We start from the raw sequence: 19,706 nt of genomic DNA on the forward strand, positions 1-19,706 counted from the left end.
GTGGATCCTATCAGCCATTAAACTGTCTCTCTGTGCTCAGTAATAAACCCAGCGTTTTTCAGTCATCACCATCTATCGCCTCTCCACTGACTGCTTTGTTCACAGCTCTCTGTAAGCAAATACCTCATGTATAGATATATGAACATAAATACAAACTTGAAGAAAAATAATTTTCTGCAGCAACTAAACAGTATGTTTCAGCTGTTTTAAATAAAACATCAACATCTAAACCTCTGTTAATTCTCAATAAAAGCTTCTGTAGACTTTCTTTCTTTAGTGTGTGCCGGCTGTGAAGAGAAACTCACGCATCTCACAGAATTAGATGTCAGCCATTACAACACGTTTCACTGAGAACTGATGCCATGGGCCAAATTAAAAAACTAAAATATAAAATTAGATAAAGAAACAGAAAGGGCAAAAAGGGTGCATATCTAGACAGAAGATAAAAAGGGTTCAAATAAAGCAATAAGCCCCTAACAACGCCCCTTAGCTGTTTAAGTGTGTGCCGGCTGTGAAGAGAAACTCACGCATCTCACAGAATTAGATGTCAGACATTACAACACGTTTCACTGAGAACTGATGCCATGGGCCAAATTAAAAAACTAAAATATAAAATTAGATAAAGAAACAGAAAGGGCAAAAAGGGTGCATATCTAGACAGAAGATAAAAAGGGTTCAAATAAAGCAATAAGCCCCTAACAACGCCCCTTAGCTGTTATAAATTCACTGTAAACAACGGCTTCTTGGGGCTTATTGCTTTTATAAAATGGTTATTTCATAGACGTAGTAATTTACAACCGCTTCGAGCGTGGCTCAGCCAATCAGAATCAAGGACTGGAACTCTCCGCTTTATAAAGCTCTATCTGATCATGTACAAGCATGTTACTGACCGGATCAAAAACAGGCAGCAAATGAAGTGAGTCTCACACATATCTGCAGGAGGATGGAGTCGAGTACTGATCATCAGATCCTGCAGACCATCCGTGCTCAGCTGTGAGCGGCGCAATGATAGAGAGATCAAAACTACTGTAATGCCAGCCAAAGGATGTGAGGAAAAGACATTGGCATTCTTTTGCTGTTTGACTGTCAGTAAAGACAACTGAACTTTATATGAAACTCATAAGAAAGCACAATGATATCATTCATATCATGAAGCAAAATTATATACAATAATAAATAGGGATGTAACGATTAACTGCGAGCCGGGTGAAAATCGATTCAAATATGTGACGATTCAAATCGGTTGAGATGCTAAACAAATCACAATTAGGGGTAGAAGTTTATATGAATGTATGTTGGAGGGGAACTTACTGTCTTTAGAAAAGTTTAGATGGTATTTTTTCTTTTCCTCTTGCCTCTGTATAATGCATATTAAAGTTCATAAGTGCAGCGCTGCTTTGTTTACAGCGGAAACCAAGGAAACGCTTAAAGCGCCACCTGCTGGCAGAGAGTGAATCTGCATCTCGTTCAGCTCAGCTTTCATGCAGATATTTTTTATGTATAGTTTCACAAAACTATACTAAGTCTAAGTCTTTGACTAAACTAAGTCAAATCATTCTGTTTTTGCTTCAAATTTCGAAACTATACAACCTAATTTAGATTAAAAACTGCTCATGTTGCATGTATGCAGCATCTTTGCCCAAAACCCTTGCTCACACGGTGTGATTCCTGACCGCGCCGTGACAGAGAGTATAGTTCCTAGCCATATCTGCCTAGAAAATCACAGCTTTTCATTTTCCGTCTGTCTTAGTACATGATGTAACTACAGAAGAGTCAAGTTTTAAACAGGAAAAATATATAAACTCTTTGGTCATTTTTGAGCGAGATGCTAACGGTCTAATCAAATTCAATGATCTATGCTAAGCTAAGCTAAAAGTGCTACCGCCAGACCGGGAGAACGGCTGAATGGATTCGAAAAAGATAAAACTCAAAAATAAAGAATTCTCATGTTTTGGGCATCTTGGATCACATAACTCTCCTAGTAACACGTAGTAACACGAAGTAACACGTAACATTTTAATTGTATTTTGCTAAAAATGAATGAAATGACTCGGAAAAAGATTCGTTCATTTTGCTGAACGAGACTCAAAGGTCCGAGTCTGTAAAATGATCCGAACTTCCCATCACTAGTCCATAGAAATGCGTGATTCAGTGATGTAATTTGATGCGACTTGCACTGTGGGCAGACCCGGCTAATCGATAATGAGAATCGATGATAATCAATTTTATTGATTAGTTGTTGCAGCCCTAAAATGAATGTATGTTAGATCATTTTGTTGTTGATCAAACATATTTAATAGTTCTCCCTGTAGAAACATGGGATTTGTGTCTATAGTACTTAAAATTGTTACAATTTCAGAGAGACATAATTTATAAAAAGCGTCTTAGCTCTGTTTATGTTTCTGTTTGTTACCTTTGTTTTCCCTGGCAGTGAATAAAACCTGCATTTGGACCCAAAACCCTTGCTCACACGGTGTGATTCCTGACCGCGCCGTGACAGAGAGTATAGTTCCTAGCCATATCTGCCTAGAAAATCACAGCTTTTCATTTTCCGTCTGTCTTAGTACATGATGTAACTACAGAAGAGTCAAGTTTTAAACAGGAAAAATATATAAACTCTTTGGTCATTTTTGAGCGAGATGCTAACGGTCTAATCAAATTCAATGATCTATGCTAAGCTAAGCTAAAAGTGCTACCGCCAGACCGGGAGAACGGCTGAATGGATTCGAAAAAGATAAAACTCAAAAATAAAGAATTCTCATGTTTTGGGCATCTTGGATCACATAACTCTCCTAGTAACACGTAGTAACACGAAGTAACACGTAACATTTTAATTGTATTTTGCTAAAAATGAATGAAATGACTCGGAAAAAGATTCGTTCATTTTGCTGAACGAGACTCAAAGGTCCGAGTCTGTAAAATGATCCGAACTTCCCATCACTAGTCCATAGAAATGCGTGATTCAGTGATGTAATTTGATGCGACTTGCACTGTGGGCAGACCCGGCTAATCGATAATGAGAATCGATGATAATCAATTTTATTGATTAGTTGTTGCAGCCCTAAAATGAATGTATGTTAGATCATTTTGTTGTTGATCAAACATATTTAATAGTTCTCTCTATAGAAACATGGGATTTGTGTCTATAATACTTACAAATAGTTAAAGTTTCAGAGAGACAATTTATAAAAATGCATCAAAAAGATATACATGTTTACATCAGGGTGCATTATTTTTCTCCTTTCACAATTAACTGCAAATAAACTATTTTTACTTTTATTTCAGAGTTAAATGAAGAAAATGAGGAGAATGAAGAACTGAGTGAAGAAATTGAGGAGAGAAATCATGTCAAAAGTAGAGAAACACCTTTGAGTTGCTCTCAAACCAAACAGAAAGATTTAAAGAAAAGAAGAGCCAAGAAATCTTTCATCTGCACTCAGTGTGGAAAGAGTTTTACACGCAAACAAAATCTTGATGTTCACATGAGAGTTCATACTGGAGAGAAACCATTCACTTGTTATCCGTGTGGGAAGAGTTTCTCACAATCATCAAGCCTTAAGGATCACATGAACATCCACACTAGAGAGAAACCATACACATGTGATCAATGCAGCAAAACATTTTTGAGGGCTTCAGAACTGAAGCAAGACCTGAGAGTACATACAAAGGAGAAGCCACATTCATGTTATTTGTGTGGAAAGAGTTTTTCATGTTTACAATATTTGAAAGTGCATCAGAAAATACATACTGGTGTGAGAGAGTACATGTGCTTTGAGTGTGAAAATACTTTTACTTCAGCAATCTGTTTAAAACGGCACGAGAGGATTCACACTGGAGAGAAACCTTATAAGTGTTCACACTGTGACCACAGATTCAGTCAGTCAGCAAATCTGAAAACACATGAGATGATCCACACTGGAGAGAAACCTTACAAGTGTTCACACTGTGACACGAGATTCAGTGTGTCATCAAATCTGAAAACACATGAGATGATCCACACTGGAGAGAAACCTTACAAATGTTCACTCTGGGTCATGAACGATGCCCCATTCACGAATGAATCACTCTTTTGAGTCGATTCTGTTCAAGGTCTTGAATAAAGAAGCCTGCAAAACGGTGTGCATTTGTTCACGAATCACTTAAAAGGATTTGTTCAGTTCCCTGCACGCACTGGATCGTCTGAAGGGGTTTCTCATTAGTACCTGGAAATTAAAGAACAGGGAGAACATAAAGACCTTCAGACAATTGAAGCTAAATCTGCAAATTCTGCTGTTGGTCTGCGCTGAGGATTTTTATTAGCTGAACACTGTGTGTGCCGTCTGTGAACGACTCCAAAGGAATACATTTGATTTCATGTAGGTGATATTTTGTAGTAGTGCTATAAGAAGCTGTCATGTGAAATGTGTAACGTGAAATGAATGAAAGGTGTTGATATCTCAATTTAATTTATGGTAGATTTGCTTTATTACATTGCATCAAATTTATTTTTGAGCGCAGTCTGCAGTGTTGTGCATTATAACAAATCACAGAGAATATGCAGAACTCAGTTTTAGACTGAAGTCTTGGAGCACTGTGTTTCTTTACGTTATTTATTCCCAGTTTGAATGCCCGTTTTGTTTCTCATGCTGCAGAAATAACAATATTGTGAAGTCTTCATTGTCTAATCTGTAAAATGGAATTCATAAACAGTTCATGCTTTTCCCCTTGAAACAACAGAGATATAATTCAATCATTCATATGCTATAAAATGGATGAAAATGTTTTTAATGATACAAAAGCGCTTGTTTTTATTAAAAGCAAGACTTAATAATATCTCATATCAAAGCAAGATGTTGTTTTTTTCCCCCCAAGGACCCGTGTGTTTCGTAAGGTTTCAAGATTGGCCAATGATGGAGTTTACATTTAACCCAAAGTTGGAGTTTAGGGGTATCATATGTGTTCTTCTATTTCGGCAACAAAAATTATTCCAAACAAAGCCACAGTGCTGTTTTGCGTCTCTGAGCAACATGACGGTGTTTCGTTCCTGAATGAATCAACTGTTTAAATGATTTGGTTCAGTCGCAATTACTCACTTAACAGTGACTTACTTCTACCTACTGGCGGTTTTAATTTCACGTTTAAAGTATCTTTTCATTTTTTTAATGATTTCAAATATCAGTATTCAACGTTTTATGTTTAATATATGAAAACATTATTTATGCATTTGTAACTGCAGGTTAAATGCATTAATGTCCTGCATTAATCGGTGTGTAAACACATCTAAATGCCACTTCAGGTGCAGCTTATGTCTGGATTGCAAAGATACTGATTTCATTTGCTTGGTAACAGCCCAAATGTTATTATTCTAATTCACTGATTAAATGTAAGAATTTGACTCAAAAGATAATGCACACTTATAGAAATATGGCTTTATAAAGGTAAAATGCCCATAAAAGGTCAAATCTAATTAAACATATTGGAAAAGATTAATTTCTATCTGACCACCACACAGAATATGACTGAGCAACATGACGGTGTTTCGTTCCTGAATGAATCAACTGTTTAAATGATTTGGTTCAGTCGCAATTACTCACTTAACAGTGACTTACTTCTACCTACTGGCGGTTTTAATTTCACGTTTAAAGTATCTTTTCATTTTTTTAATGATTTCAAATATCAGTATTCAACGTTTTATGTTTAATATATGAAAACATTATTTATGCATTTGTAACTGCAGGTTAAATGCATTAATGTCCTGCATTAATCGGTGTGTAAACACATCTAAATGCCACTTCAGGTGCAGCTTATGTCTGGATTGCAAAGATACTGATTTCATTTGCTTGGTAACAGCCCAAATGTTATTATTCTAATTCACTGATTAAATGTAAGAATTTGACTCAAAAGATAATGCACACTTATAGAAATATGGCTTTATAAAGGTAAAATGCCCATAAAAGGTCAAATCTAATTAAACATATTGGAAAAGATTAATTTCTATCTGACCACCACACAGAATATGAAGAATATCAAAAACTTTAGGAGTCAGCTGTTCACGAAAGTCCTTAAGATAGCAGCATGATAACACACTCAATCAGTTGAATGAATGACTCAATACTCACTCATTCAGTGACTTGCCGTCACTTACTGGTAGTTCAGTTGAGAAGTATGTTAAAGTATGCATTTTTCCCCTCAACATTTCTTATTTGTATATTCATAAATGCATTTAAAACATTAATCTCATAACATTATTTATTGCAGTTGTAATTATTGTTATTCGCAGTGTAAATTATTTAATCTGACTGGTAGCAGCCCTGTTCATGTCTGCAGAAACCCTGTTACAGAGAGAAGCGCTTGAATCCTGCACAGAATTATCTGTTATAAACAGAACAAACCGCGCTGATGTAGAAAACCAGAAGTAATGCTAACTACAGCATGCCATGGTGTTATGGCAGAAATAGTCAAATTTTATTACAGGGTTTGTACAACCTTTTGAGAGAGAAATTCAAGCACTTTTCAATGACAGCACAACTATTTACAGCATTGTAAAGCTCTAAAAATGATCCAATTTAAATGTTATTTTAATGGGATAACCAAATACATTTTGTGGTAAACAAAACAATTATTTAAAAAAAATAATAATACATCAAATTACCACTATAACCAGTAGATGGCAGCAGAGGAGCACTTAGTCATTCACTTTTACTTTTTGCTTCATGTTTTGAAATTATAAACACACTATTATAAAATATAAAATAATCAAGAAATCAAATTTGGTCAATGTTTTGCTCTTTGTTCATGATGTAAAAAGTCACAAAATGCAATGAAACACACAAACTTTTCTTTTATTTGCAACTGAATCACACTTCAGGAGCGTTTCTTAATTACTAAAGTTGCCGGTCAGTTCAGTATAGGCATGGGACGATAACCGGTTTCAAGGTATAGCGTGGTTTGGAAAAGTCAAGGTTTCAAAACCACTAAATTTGTTTTTTACGCTAAATAAATACTTTGAGGTCGTACATAAACTATAGAAAATGGTAATCTACATCACGCCACGCTGGATTCCTCCATGTTTTAGGACACGCTCAGGAGCACACAGTGTAAACACACACAAATCACCACAGAAAAAGCCACCATTTACTATTAATATTTTTTTGAAAACCGTCTTACATACTCTTAGAAAAAAAACGGACTAATATGTAAATCTCTTTAAATTTTTCTGAGAGGCTGTAAATATTCATTATTCAGTCTCCTTCACTACAGTAGTACTGATATAGGCTAACTGCTAAAACACTTTGGTTAGAGTTGCAAAACCATGGCTATTTATTAAAGGGGTCATATGATGCGATTTCAAGTTTTGCTTTCTCTTTGGAGTGTTACAGGCTGATTGTGCATAGATAAGATCCCTGAAGTTGCAAAGACTAAAGTCTCAAAACCAAAGAGATATTCTTTATCAAAGTTAAGACTCTGCCACGCCCCCCTAAAACGACTCGTTCTAACACGCCCCCACATATCTACCTCACTATGTGGAAATATTTGCATAATGCCGGTCAAATGTGCACGCTGTAACAGAGTGAAATTTCTGTCACCGTTTTCCATATACTTGGAGTAATGGAATTAAAAATTCTATGTGGGGTAACAATATGAGGCACTAGAGGGCGATAGGTGGTCACACCTAGATTGTATATCAGGTGAGTAGTTGCCTGAAGAAGTAGTTCAGTTTGGGTAGAGGGAACACATGTTTCTTTGTGCTACCTTGAACTTCTGGTTGACAAAGTCCTAGTTGAGAAACCTTTGGTTTTAAGCTCGACACGTGAGTATATTTGAATATTGTCTAAATTCTTTATTTAGAATGTGGGAGGAATGTTTATGTTTGGTTTTTGGTATTTTCTATTTTTCAGAAGGACTTTTTTCCTTTGCATTTCATTTCACTTCCAAAGCTGTGTTTGGATACATAACTAATTGTAACGGTGTTCATTCAAATACTGTTTGGAGTGGATGTGCCTTTGTGTTTGATTCCTTTGTGGAGGCTCATTCATAGGCTAGTCGGAGTTGTCCACGCTAAAGCAGATCAACATATTTCAACGCACTCAATGTTTTCTTCGGAAAGAGTAACTAATTTTTGCCACGGAATGGATCATCCTTTCTCAGATAAGAACTAATAGACTATTTCTTTGGTGTAAAATCAAGGACAAGGTCTTGATTTTGTTTATTAGTTTCTTTATTATGTATAGATTATAATTAGTTTTCACTTGAACCCATTTAGCATTGGGGGAATAAATCACAACAACAACAAAAAAAGACTGTTTGCTGAAGTTCATAAATTGCTTTATTTGATCTTAGTGATGAACCCTCCTTTGTCGCTAATCTAAAAATAAAAGAAAGAGAAGTTACAACGCAAAGAAAGAAGGCGTGGTTTCAGTAACCGCAGTTAGTGTTGAAGCAGCTTTAAATTCTGGAAACATATGAAGCTCAGTGACCCCCAATCATATCATTATAAAGCCCTGCAATACCAAGAGATGAGCAAAGGATTGCGAGCCGCCAATAAAAAACTAATAATAAGAAGAAGAAGATGAGCAAAGAAAGCAAGCCCCTCCCTCAGCTGATCCAGAGCTTCAGTCCTGATGCTTCACTAACATCTACTGCTGCTCTGAATCACAACATCAGAATCAGTCAGATTACTGCACAAATCAAACAAAACTACATCACTCACTGGAACTGCCGTATCTGTTAGGAGAACAGAAGAACTGCTGTGTGTTTGCTGCTGAATATGTGTCTGCCTGTCACCACAGAAGTGTAAACACTCACCCTTCCCTGATCTGATGTTTCCAGCACATCTACATTATATTACGTCAAATTACTGTATTATATTACGCTTCTGTAAATATGTCTAATCCCTTATTTTATTTTTATTTCTAGTTTATATACTTTCATACATTAGTAATTCATTTTGCACTACATGCTTAATACTTTTTATATATTATTATTATTACTATTATTATCTTTATCTTTCTGTTAATACATATGTGTAGCTGCAATTGCTTTGGTAATACAAATGTATAATTTTTGTCATGCCAATAAAGCCCTCTTAAATTGAAATTGAAATTGAGAGCGAGAGAGATTTTTGATTTTTCAAAAAACATTTATTACAGAAACTGTTTACAAACATAAAACCATTACATTTAAAATATACATCACATGTTTATAGAAAAAGTGAAAAGTAAATTTCCTTTTCAGTAACATAACACAATGCCCCTCTGACACCATATATTTTCAAAGACTTCTAGACAATTTGTAGTTTTATAAAAATAAAAATTAATTAGAAGTCTTGATTTAATCATAGCCGTAAACGTCATTACAACAGTATAATCACATTTTTGTTCAATTTTTTTCTTTCTGCTAACATATATTGCCATTTTTGCCTTGCCTATAATAAAATTGATCAATTGACATTCATATTGTCTTCCTCGGGTATATTTAAAACCAAAAATAAAACCTGGTACAGTAAACTTCTCATCAAAACAAATAAAAATATCTTTCATCAAGTCAACAAATAACGGCTTAAGTCTTGAGCAATGCATAAATACAAGAAAAATAGTCTCTCTTTGAGAACAGAAAGGACATTCTTGTGTAACATTTGGATTTAAAATAGAAATAAAAGAATTAACAGCAACTATGCCATGTATAATTCTCCACTGTAAGTCTCCAATTCTTTTTGTTAATGGTGGCTTATATAGTGATCTCCACTCTGGTTTTACATCTTCATGAAATTCACGGATAGTGCGCCAGGGTGAATCAACTCTTTCATGTAGGCCTTTTTTATTGAAAGCTTTTACACAAGCATTGTCAATTTTTTTCCCCCTAACTTCATATAAATCCATATCTGGTACATTTTCTAAAAAAAACTCCAGAGTAATCCCCTAAATCTGGGGACAAAAAACACTTAGGAAAAGTATCTTTATCCTCAGGCAAAAATTATTTGACAAAAAAAGAATCAAGCATATTCAACTCTTTAACTGTAACCACAGCTTGCAATTTCCGAATAAATTTTTCAACAATTCTAATTGATTTAATACCTAATAAACTAGACACATTTTCCACATTTTTTAAATTTGGACAAGTCACATTAATTAATCGCCCCAATGTTGTGATCTTGGATTTAATAAAAACCTAATTTGATAGTCCATACATATCTATAAAGTCCAGACGAGCACCATAAATCATGGGTTCTTCCAATAACCAAAAAAGAGAATTTGTATTCTCAGTTCTTTTCACTTTAAAAAGGTCCCATACTTTAAACAATTTTTTTATAAAAAACAGGAAGCCTTGATGTATTAATTCTTTTTGGATTCATCAAAAATAAATGTTTATCCAAACAGAGTTCGTCAACAGATTTAAGAATAGTGCAGGCCACTGATTTCCAAGCAAAGTTTTCTGAACTAGTGAGAAATCGTTGTATGAATTGTAGCCGAAAAGCTGCAGTCCTGCTTTGTACATGTATAAGTCCTTGGCCTCCTTCTTCTTTTTTTAAATACAAGATGTTGTGTGGTATCCAGTGTAACTTGTCCCAAAAAAAGTCTAATAAAACAGACTGGATTTTTCCAAGTAAGTAAGCCGGTGGATCAATGCAAGCCATTCGGTGCCACAAAGAAGAAGCCACCAAATTGTTAATAACCAAAGCACGTCCTCTGTATGATAAATTTGTTACAAGCCATTTCCATTTTTCGAGTCGGCTCTTAATCTTTTCAACTGTTCCAATCCAATTCTTTTGAGCTGTTGTCTCGTTACCAAAATATACTCTCTCCATGCCTTGAAAAGCTTTAAACAATTCTCCCAATCCAATAGGTTTTGAGAGCTCCACATTTGCCTTTTTTTATAGTTTTGGTAATTTTTCAAAAAAAAACGTGTTCTATATCCTTATCCTCTTTATATTCAGACTTATAAAGTTTTTCATAAAAACTAACTGCCCTTTCTCTTATTTCTTTAGAATCAGACAACAAAGATCCAGACTCAGAAAATAATGAATGGATAAACCGTTTTTGGCCATTCTTTTTTTTTGAAACTGAAAAAAAATTTAGATGGTACATCCATCTGTTCTACAGTCTTAAAACGCGATCTGACCAGTGCGCCTTGCGCCTTCATCTCTTGTAAGTCAGATAAAGCAGTTTTCTTTAAAAAAAAGAGAATCAATAAAAGCTTGATTTCCACTTAATTGTGCTATATCTTGAAGTTTCAAAATTTCAGTTTCTAAAACTCTTATAGACTTAACTGTCTCTCTTGTGATATTTTGAGTATACTGTTGACAAAAAAGTTTGATTTGAGCTTGATTTGAAAATCCCACCAACTCCAGAAGCACCTGTATATCGTCATCTTGCCCAGTAAAACTGCTCAGTTTGTAAAGAATTAAGCCATTATAGAGGTAACAGAACTTACTAAAAGCTGCTTTGAAACGATGTGTATTGTGAATGCTATGCAAATAAATACCTTGGCTTGAATGAACCAAGTTGAAGATTCTTACTATTAGAGATTCTTATTATTAGAGAATTACCCCTGCTTTTTCAGCTTTCTAACGCTGAAAAAAGCACGTTTTCACACCGGCCGAGTGAAAAACGTGAGCCTTAACCACTTTAACGCTATCTTAAGTAGAATAAAATAAACATTAAATAATATCAAGCGTCTACATTCACTATACTATCCAGTCTCCGCTGTAGCTCCAAACCACACATTAATCACACATTAATTGACGAACACGGTGACATGATATTGAGCACAAATGAGCAGTAAAAACCCAATTGTTCATTCGTTCGTTCGTTCATTCATTCATTCACTCACTCACTCACTCACTCACATGCCTAAATCCCCCACTGATGGCTCATTTAATAAGAGTAGAATATATTAATTTTCTATGTAAAAATGAGATTTTGCACGTTAATGTTGTTAATAAAAGTACTTTTTTATGCTTCCCAACTCAAGCTTAGTGCTTTACTGTCAAATGTGAATTACCTAGAAATAAATATGTAATATTAATAATAACTACTATTTTTAAGGCAAGGCAAGATTATTTATATAGCAAATTTCATACACAATGGTAATTCAAAGTTATTTGCATAAAAGTAAAATAATCACAACAATAAAACAAGGAATTTAATAACTTTTAAAATTTTATTTAAAATGAATGAAAACAGTTAAGAATAGAAACTGATTATACATCAAATACAGTGCAATCAGTTTGGACGTAGCACAACAATAGTTAATGCAATTAATGCAAAACACTAGTAATTTTATGATTAAATTATCTTTATTTTCGATACCCCCAGAGATAGCAAACCTGCTTCTGGTGCCACCATCTGTTGAACTTACTGGGTCTGGTGCCACTGCTCTCAAATGTTAGTCTGGAGCCCTGTAAGAGACACTTTCTGAACTGAGCACTTTTTTCAATAACATTGTCTGATCATTTTTGTAGTGGATCGAACATATTTAATTGTTCTTACAGAAATATGGAATTTTGCATATAATGTCTTTAAAATAATAATTTGAAGATTCAGGGATGTATAATTTATAAAAATGCATCAAAATTACCAAAATTTTGTATAACAAGTATTTACTTTACACTGTTGTATCGGGGTTAATATTCATGTCCACATTTCTCAGCTTTTTTACAAGTTACTTAAAATTAACCATTTTTACTTTTATTTTAGAGTTGATTGAAGAAAACGAGGAGAATGAAGAACTGAGTGAAGTTAAGGAGAAAAACATCCACACTAGAGAGAAACTGTATGCATGTGATCAGTGCTGTAAACTATTTTTGAGGGCTTCAGTCCTGAAGAAACAACAGTTTTTCACAGCCAATACATTTAAAAGTTCATCAGAAAATACATACTGGTGTGAGAGAGTACATGTGCTTTGAGTGTGAAAAGACTTTTAATACAGCTGAACATTTGAAACGGCATGAGAGGATCCACACTGGAGAGAAACCTTACAAGTGTTCACACTGCGACAAGAGATTCAGTCGGTCAATACATCTGAAAACACACGAGAGGATCCACATTGGAGAAAAACCAATGTTCCTCCTCAAAGAACAATATCAGAAAGTTTAATCCTTGTATATTGCTACGCATGTGATCAGTGTGGGAAGAGTTTTGCACAAAAAGGACAACTTACAGAGCATATGAGAGTTCATACTGGAGAGAAATCATTCACTTGTGATCAGTGCGGGAAGAGTTTCACAAAATCCTTAAACCTTATGATACACATGAACATTCACACTGGAGAGAAACCATACAAGTGTTCACACTGTGACAAGAGATTCAGTCATTCAGCAAATCTGAAAAGACATGAGAGGATCCACACTGGAGAGAAACCTTACAAGTGTTCACACTGCGACAAGAGATTCAGTCGGTCAATACATCTGAAAACACACGAGAGGATCCACATTGGAGAAAAACCATACGCATGTGATCAGTGTGGGAAGAGTTTTGCACAAAAAGGACAACTTACAGAGCATATGAGAGTTCATACTGGAGAGAAATCATTCACTTGTGATCAGTGCGGGAAGAGTTTCACAAAATCCTTAAACCTTATGATACACATGAACATTCACACTGGAGAGAAACCATACAAGTGTTCACACTGTGACAAGAGATTCAGTCATTCAGCAAATCTGAAAAGACATGAGAGGATCCACACTGGAGAGAAACCATACAAGTGTTCACACTGTGACAAGAGATTCAGTCATTCAGCAAATCTGAAAAGACACGAGAGGGTCCACACTGGAGAGAAACCGTATCACTGCACTGCATGTGGGAAGTGTTTCAGTCAATCGTCTTCTTTACACAGTCATACAAAAAACATTCACAGTAAGTAGATCATCTTCAGATCCAGCACTTTCAGATCTGATGCTGTGTCCTTAACAAATGTGAAACAATAATGCATCAAGCAATAAAATATCATCTGGATAAATCTGTTCTTACCAGACATTACAAGTGATAGGTCAAAGAAACATTATCTAAAGTTTTCACAGTGAATAAAGTTAATCGTCATCTTCACAACCAGCAGATTCAACTGTGCGATTCAGATCAACACAAAGACGAAGTTCCTCCTCAAAGAACAATATCAGAAAGTTTAATCCTTGTATATTGCGTTCCTTCATGACATAAATGATATCATCGTACTCTCTTATGAGTTTCATATTATGTTCAGTTGTCTTATAATGCATGTATCACTTGTAGTGTGCTTACTCTTTCATGAAGGAAAGTAGAAGCTTTTTACAAACCGTTCTTGTTCAGGAAGCTGAAGAAGAGGCTGTAACACTTTTAAGATAAATAAACCAAGATTTATTTTTAACTGGTTCTTCATTGTTGTTTTTAAAATAAATCCTCCACTTATGATGAATTTTAGAAAATGCAGATGCAAGATATACTGTCATGGATTTGTAACTGATTCTTCTGTGCTTCTTCTGTAAGTAAGGGATGGTATCTGAACCCGGTATTAAATGAGCTCTGGGGCTAAAGTATGAAAGACCATAGTATTGATAAGCTCTGATCTGGTGATCGGTTCTGCTTTCATTACTGGAGAAATTATGAAAAACCACTTACAGTTTATTATTGCTACGTAAAAGTTATCAAGCTAATTGTACCTTTCCAACCGTTTGTATATGCGATAATATCAAGGCATTTGTCTATAATGTGTTTTCAAATTTGAGAGATTACCAATCTCTCAAAGCACTTCATGATTACTGCTGTTAGTGCAGCCGGTCTGTAATCATTCACAGTTATTGGTGGCTGCTTCTGTAGGAACAGGGATGATGCTAGCAGATTTTAAGCAGGGTGAGATGATGGCTGATGTCAGTGAGAGGATGAAGATCTTGGTGAATACTCTGGTAAGCTGGTTGCACAAGGACCTCCACGTACAAAAGAAAGACCTGTCATTCAGCCAGACATTTGGAAGAGGTTTCTGTCACGTAGTACAACAGATGCAGAAGGGACACAGTGTTTATCACCTCAAACAGGGTTGTGTCAGAAGAACTTTAAAAGCATGAACCTTAAAAGACAGTCACATTCAGTAGTATTTGTTGTTTAAAAGCCATAACATTTTCTGCATTAGGCACATTTCACTGTCTATCACTGGACTGAACCGATCCGAGTAAGATAAGCAAAGTAGCAGTTTCAGTTGCTTTTATGGTGTCTGAAACTTCTCAAATACATTATTTAGACACATTATCATTGTAGCTTCTTGAGATGCAAAATAAATCTATATGTGTCTGAAAAGTTGCGGCCCAAAAGGCCAATTCACACTAAACCATTTACATTGCGTCTATTGCTGTTTTAAGTATGAAGGTCCCGCTCCACAGACAGAAAGCTGGACTAAATATTAAGGACAAAAGAACAATTTTATAGAGGAATCAGTAGTATTGTTATCAGTGCTTGCCTTCAGTCATTAAACAAATATTACAAATATACTGTCTTTATGTTGTTTCTACATTAATTTGAAGATTAAATGGGAAATTATTACAATATAAATGTATATTTAAATTTAATGTTAGGTGGGATTAATCGCGATTAATTTCAGAAAAAAACATGTAATTAATTAGTTAATTTTTTTAACCGATTGACAGCATTCATTTATTTATTTGTGGGGTTGAATATAGCCACTTGTTTTTTTCACTTCAAGCACTGATTGTGTATCATTTTCACACTAAAGTCAATTTCTGAGTTTAAATCACACGCCAAATAGAAACAGAAAATCATGCTATTGATACGCATTTTAATTTCTTTAAATGGCATATCTGTCACACATTCTTAGTAGCTCACAATTATAACAAACTTAATGTAATGACTTGTGCTTGATGATATTTGTCATTTGTTATGTACTTTGATTTATGGAGCAAAGTGGATTTCTTAACTATTCTACTATTGTTACATCTATTCTAATGCATATCTTTGTAACATAAATAAGTAATAATAAAATAAAGAGACAGTAATTTAACAATATGTTAAGGAGTTGTGACTTTTGTACAGTCTTACAGTTACAACCGGCCCTTTGAAGGCAGCCATAACGTTGAAGTGGCCCTCAGTGACAATGAGTTTGGCACCCCTGATATAGAGTCAGCAGAAATCTGATTTCAGTTCAGAGTGAAGTGAAGTGACTTCAGAAAGTGAGCTGAGTGAAGCAGATACATGAGGACGGCATGTCTGTCTGATGTCCACATTGAGCTTTCTGGGCTCGTTTCTAGTGTTTAGCTCTGGATGAATCATGAGGATCAAACAGTGAACACAAAACACCAGTTCTGCTTCTTTACTGAGATCTCACACATTAATGCTGAATGTGTCAACTGTTAGATGAAAAACACAAGGCAGGATGAACACACTGCTATTTTGCACATACACAGAAACTGTAAAGCATGGAGCCTTTATATTTCTGCTATTGTAGGCTCATTTTGTAAATGTAAGCTATTCATTTAAATTATAGACAAGTGCAAAGTGGGTGCTTAATGCAAATGTAATTGGCCACATTTACAAAATCAGGCGATTATGTTCACCCAGCTATGTAAATGTGTCTCTATGTATAGAGACAAAAGAATGAGGTTAATCACTGTCTGTCACATCAGTTTGATTGTGTATCTTTGCAAAGACACTGATGAATGCACCAGAAAACAGAAAACAAAAGTTTTATTTCTCATCAAACACAAATCATAAGGAATTCCAATTTATTTTTTTATTTTTTTAAATATAGTGCCTTTCAAGAACCCAAGGATGCTTTACAAAATAATACAAGGAATTGGCAAACAAAATACACCAGACAATCAGACAAACAAGTGTTGACAACAAAGAACTACAGATAATTAACAACAAGAGGTCATGCAATCATATGATGAACATCAATTATGTCAAGAAGGTGGTCACTTGTCATACAGACAGAACTTGGGAAATTGAGAAGCAGAGAGGTAAATGAGTTATTTAGAGCAGTGTTTCCCAAACTTTTTTTAGTCGCGGCACCCTTTGGAAATTTTAACAAACTTGTGGCACCCTACAAAATTACTTGTGTCACAATATTTGAATTTCTAACTTCGATATGATAATTTGAAAAGTATAGATATTCGGTACAACAGGGAAGAACTGCAGAATATAATGTCATACAGATATTTTTCATATTATTATTAAAAATTGTCCATCAATGGTGGCAATCAGTAGGCTAATTTCTAATGAAGAGACCAATTTATATGACAGATTTTAATGTAGGCTTTTATTCATATGTAAACATTATTTAATTACCATTATAACTAGCTATCGCACACATTTTTGCTCACTCAGTGTTTTTTTATTTTACAGTGGGGTAATTTTGGTGCAGTAGCACGAGATAGCTTGATTTCAAATTTTGAATTGAATAAAAAATGACAAGTAAGCAGTCAGTAATAAAATAATAACAAATAAAGAAATTACTAATGATAGCACAAATAAAAAATAACGACAGGCCTTTGAATTAAATAAATATCTTTTTAGTTTTTCAGGTAGGTCTAACAGTAGGGTTAAGATATTTAAAAAAATGTTTTACCAATTATCCAAATAATGTTTAGTCCTAGAAAGCTATTATTATCAGAACACGCAAGCATAACATAGTGATTAGCAGATCAGTGAATGAGAGGGCAGCGTTACCAGAGTTGCCCATATACTACACCATGTTACAACACAGTAGGGCTATTGCAGACAGAAACAATACTGTACTACATCGATGTTTCCTGTCGGCTCAATTTTTGAGTGGACTTTGCTGTTCCGATGAGCATGAACGGTATACGAGTGGAGCTGAGCGAAGTCCACACGCATAGAGCGGGATAATACACAGAGCGTCACACCACGTGAAAGTGAAACCTGAGCGGTAGGGATGGTTGATACCTCTTATTTTATTTTCGATCTGATACCGATATTTTCAAGCCCAGTATCGTCGATATCGATACCGATACTTCTAAACTAAACTGATCTTTTAAATTATTGAAAGAATATATAATCAGTAATTATACTCACTTAATATTAGCTTTTAAAGCCATGTTTTTTTAACATTTCATATGCCTTTTTAAAAACAGTAAAAGCAGCAATATTTGAGAAATATAACAATTAAAAATAACTATTTTCTATTTTAATATATTTTAAAATGTAATTTAAAATGTATCTGTGATCAAAGCTGAATTTTCAGCATCATTACACCAGTCTTCAGTGTCACGTGATCCTTTAGAAATCATTCTAATATTTGCTGTTCAAGAAACATTTATTATTATTATTGCTCCTTCATATTTGTGTGGAAACCGTGATGCATTTTTCAGAATTAATTTTATATATAGTAACAATGCAATGTAATGTATTAATGTGGCAATGCTTCTGATGCTTTTGGGAAACGCAGCCCTATTTGAACAAGCACTCTGAGCCATGCGTCCGCAGCGAACGCTGTCTGTGATTGGCTGGTTCTGTCTTTCAGCATTTGCATGTGTTCCAATGAGCAGGAGAAATGGTTCTATTCAACACAATTATTCGCTAATATAGTCCATTTTTCCACTTAGAAGCTTAATTTATGCATCGAATTTCTTGATTAAGTAAATAAAATGAATGTTTAAAAAAATGCACTTTAGAATCGATATTTTTATGTGAGGATACTTAAGGATCGATCCACCCATCCCTACTGAGCGGTGAACTAATTTTCAGCAGCCGAAATTTCAATGCATCTCTAATTATTGGCAACATCAGACATGGAGATTATATAATAGACGCTTTTTTGAACATTTTTAGCAATTTAGGGGTCATATGATGCTGCTAAAAAGAACATTATTTTGTGTATTTGGTGTAATGAAATGTGTTTATGCGGTTTAAAGTTTAAAAAACACATTATTTTCCACATACTTTACATTATTGTTTCTCCTCTATGCCCCGCCTTTCTGAAACTCGTCGATTTTTACAAAGCTTAACGGTCTGAAAAGCGAGGTGTGCTGTGATTGGCCAGCTATCCAATGCGTTGTGATTGGCTGAATACCTCAAGCGTGAGACGGAAATGTTACGCCCCTCACCATACTGTGGTGATGCCGTGTCCGGCCGGAGCGACGAGACAAAAACATGAAAACTAGTGATGGGAAGTTCGGATCATTCTACCGACTCGGACCGTTGAGTCTCGTTCAGCAAAATGAACAAATCTTTTTTCGAGTCATTTAGTTCATTTTAGCAAAATACAATTAAAATGTTACGTGTTACTTCCCTGACACGTCTACTTACCGCAAAGGTTGATCACACTACAAACAATACAAAACTGCAATAAGAAACAGAAAAGATGAATTCATTGTTTACCTGGGTCTTCAGTCTATGATTAGCTCACCTCACCTCTTATCTGACAAGTCTTCGGGTTTTCCGAGTCGTTCGTTCATCACGTGACAGCCCCATACGCTTTACCCAATGCAGTCTGAGCCGGAAAGAGAATTGATTAGTTCATCCATCGAGTCTTCGGGTTTGAGTCGTTCCTTCATCACGTGACAGCCCCATACGCTTTAACCAATGCAGTCTGAGCCGGAAAGAGAATTGATTAGTTCATCCATCGAGTCTTCGGGTTTGAGTCGTTCCTTCATCACGTGACAGCCCCATACGCTTTACCCAATGCAGTCTGAGCCGGAAAGAGAATTGATTAGTTCATCCATCGAGTCTTCGGGTTTGAGTCGTTCCTTCATCACGTGACAGCCCCATACGCTTTAACCAATGCAG

At 35.1% G+C, this 19,706-nt stretch overlaps 1 protein-coding gene and 1 long non-coding RNA gene across 2 annotated transcripts in view; one reads left to right on the forward strand and one right to left on the reverse strand.

Moving 5' to 3' along the window:
- Positions 1-4,772, reverse strand: part of LOC107572274 (uncharacterized) — a 12,439-nt gene extending 7,667 nt beyond the window's left edge. The window contains exon 1 of the long non-coding RNA XR_001607313.1: positions 4,544-4,772. This is a non-coding gene — a long non-coding RNA (uncharacterized lncRNA). The remainder of the gene's footprint in view (positions 1-4,543) is intronic.
- A 6,977-nt stretch (positions 4,773-11,749) lies between these two features.
- LOC107572272 (zinc finger protein 501-like) lies at positions 11,750-16,094 on the forward strand. The gene is made up of 6 exons (XM_016258693.1): positions 11,750-11,756; positions 12,675-12,750; positions 12,812-13,036; positions 13,087-13,811; positions 14,769-14,854; positions 15,993-16,094. Exons 1-6 carry the CDS (start codon positions 11,750-11,752, stop codon positions 16,092-16,094), a joined length of 1,221 nt encoding a protein of 406 aa, XP_016114179.1.
- Positions 16,095-19,706: the final 3,612 nt, after the last annotated feature.

This window comes from Sinocyclocheilus grahami, unplaced genomic scaffold (assembly GCF_001515645.1).
Source record: "Sinocyclocheilus grahami isolate Dianchi unplaced genomic scaffold, SAMN03320097.WGS_v1.1 scaffold1727.1, whole genome shotgun sequence".
NCBI classification, from domain to species: domain Eukaryota; kingdom Metazoa; phylum Chordata; class Actinopteri; order Cypriniformes; family Cyprinidae; genus Sinocyclocheilus; species Sinocyclocheilus grahami.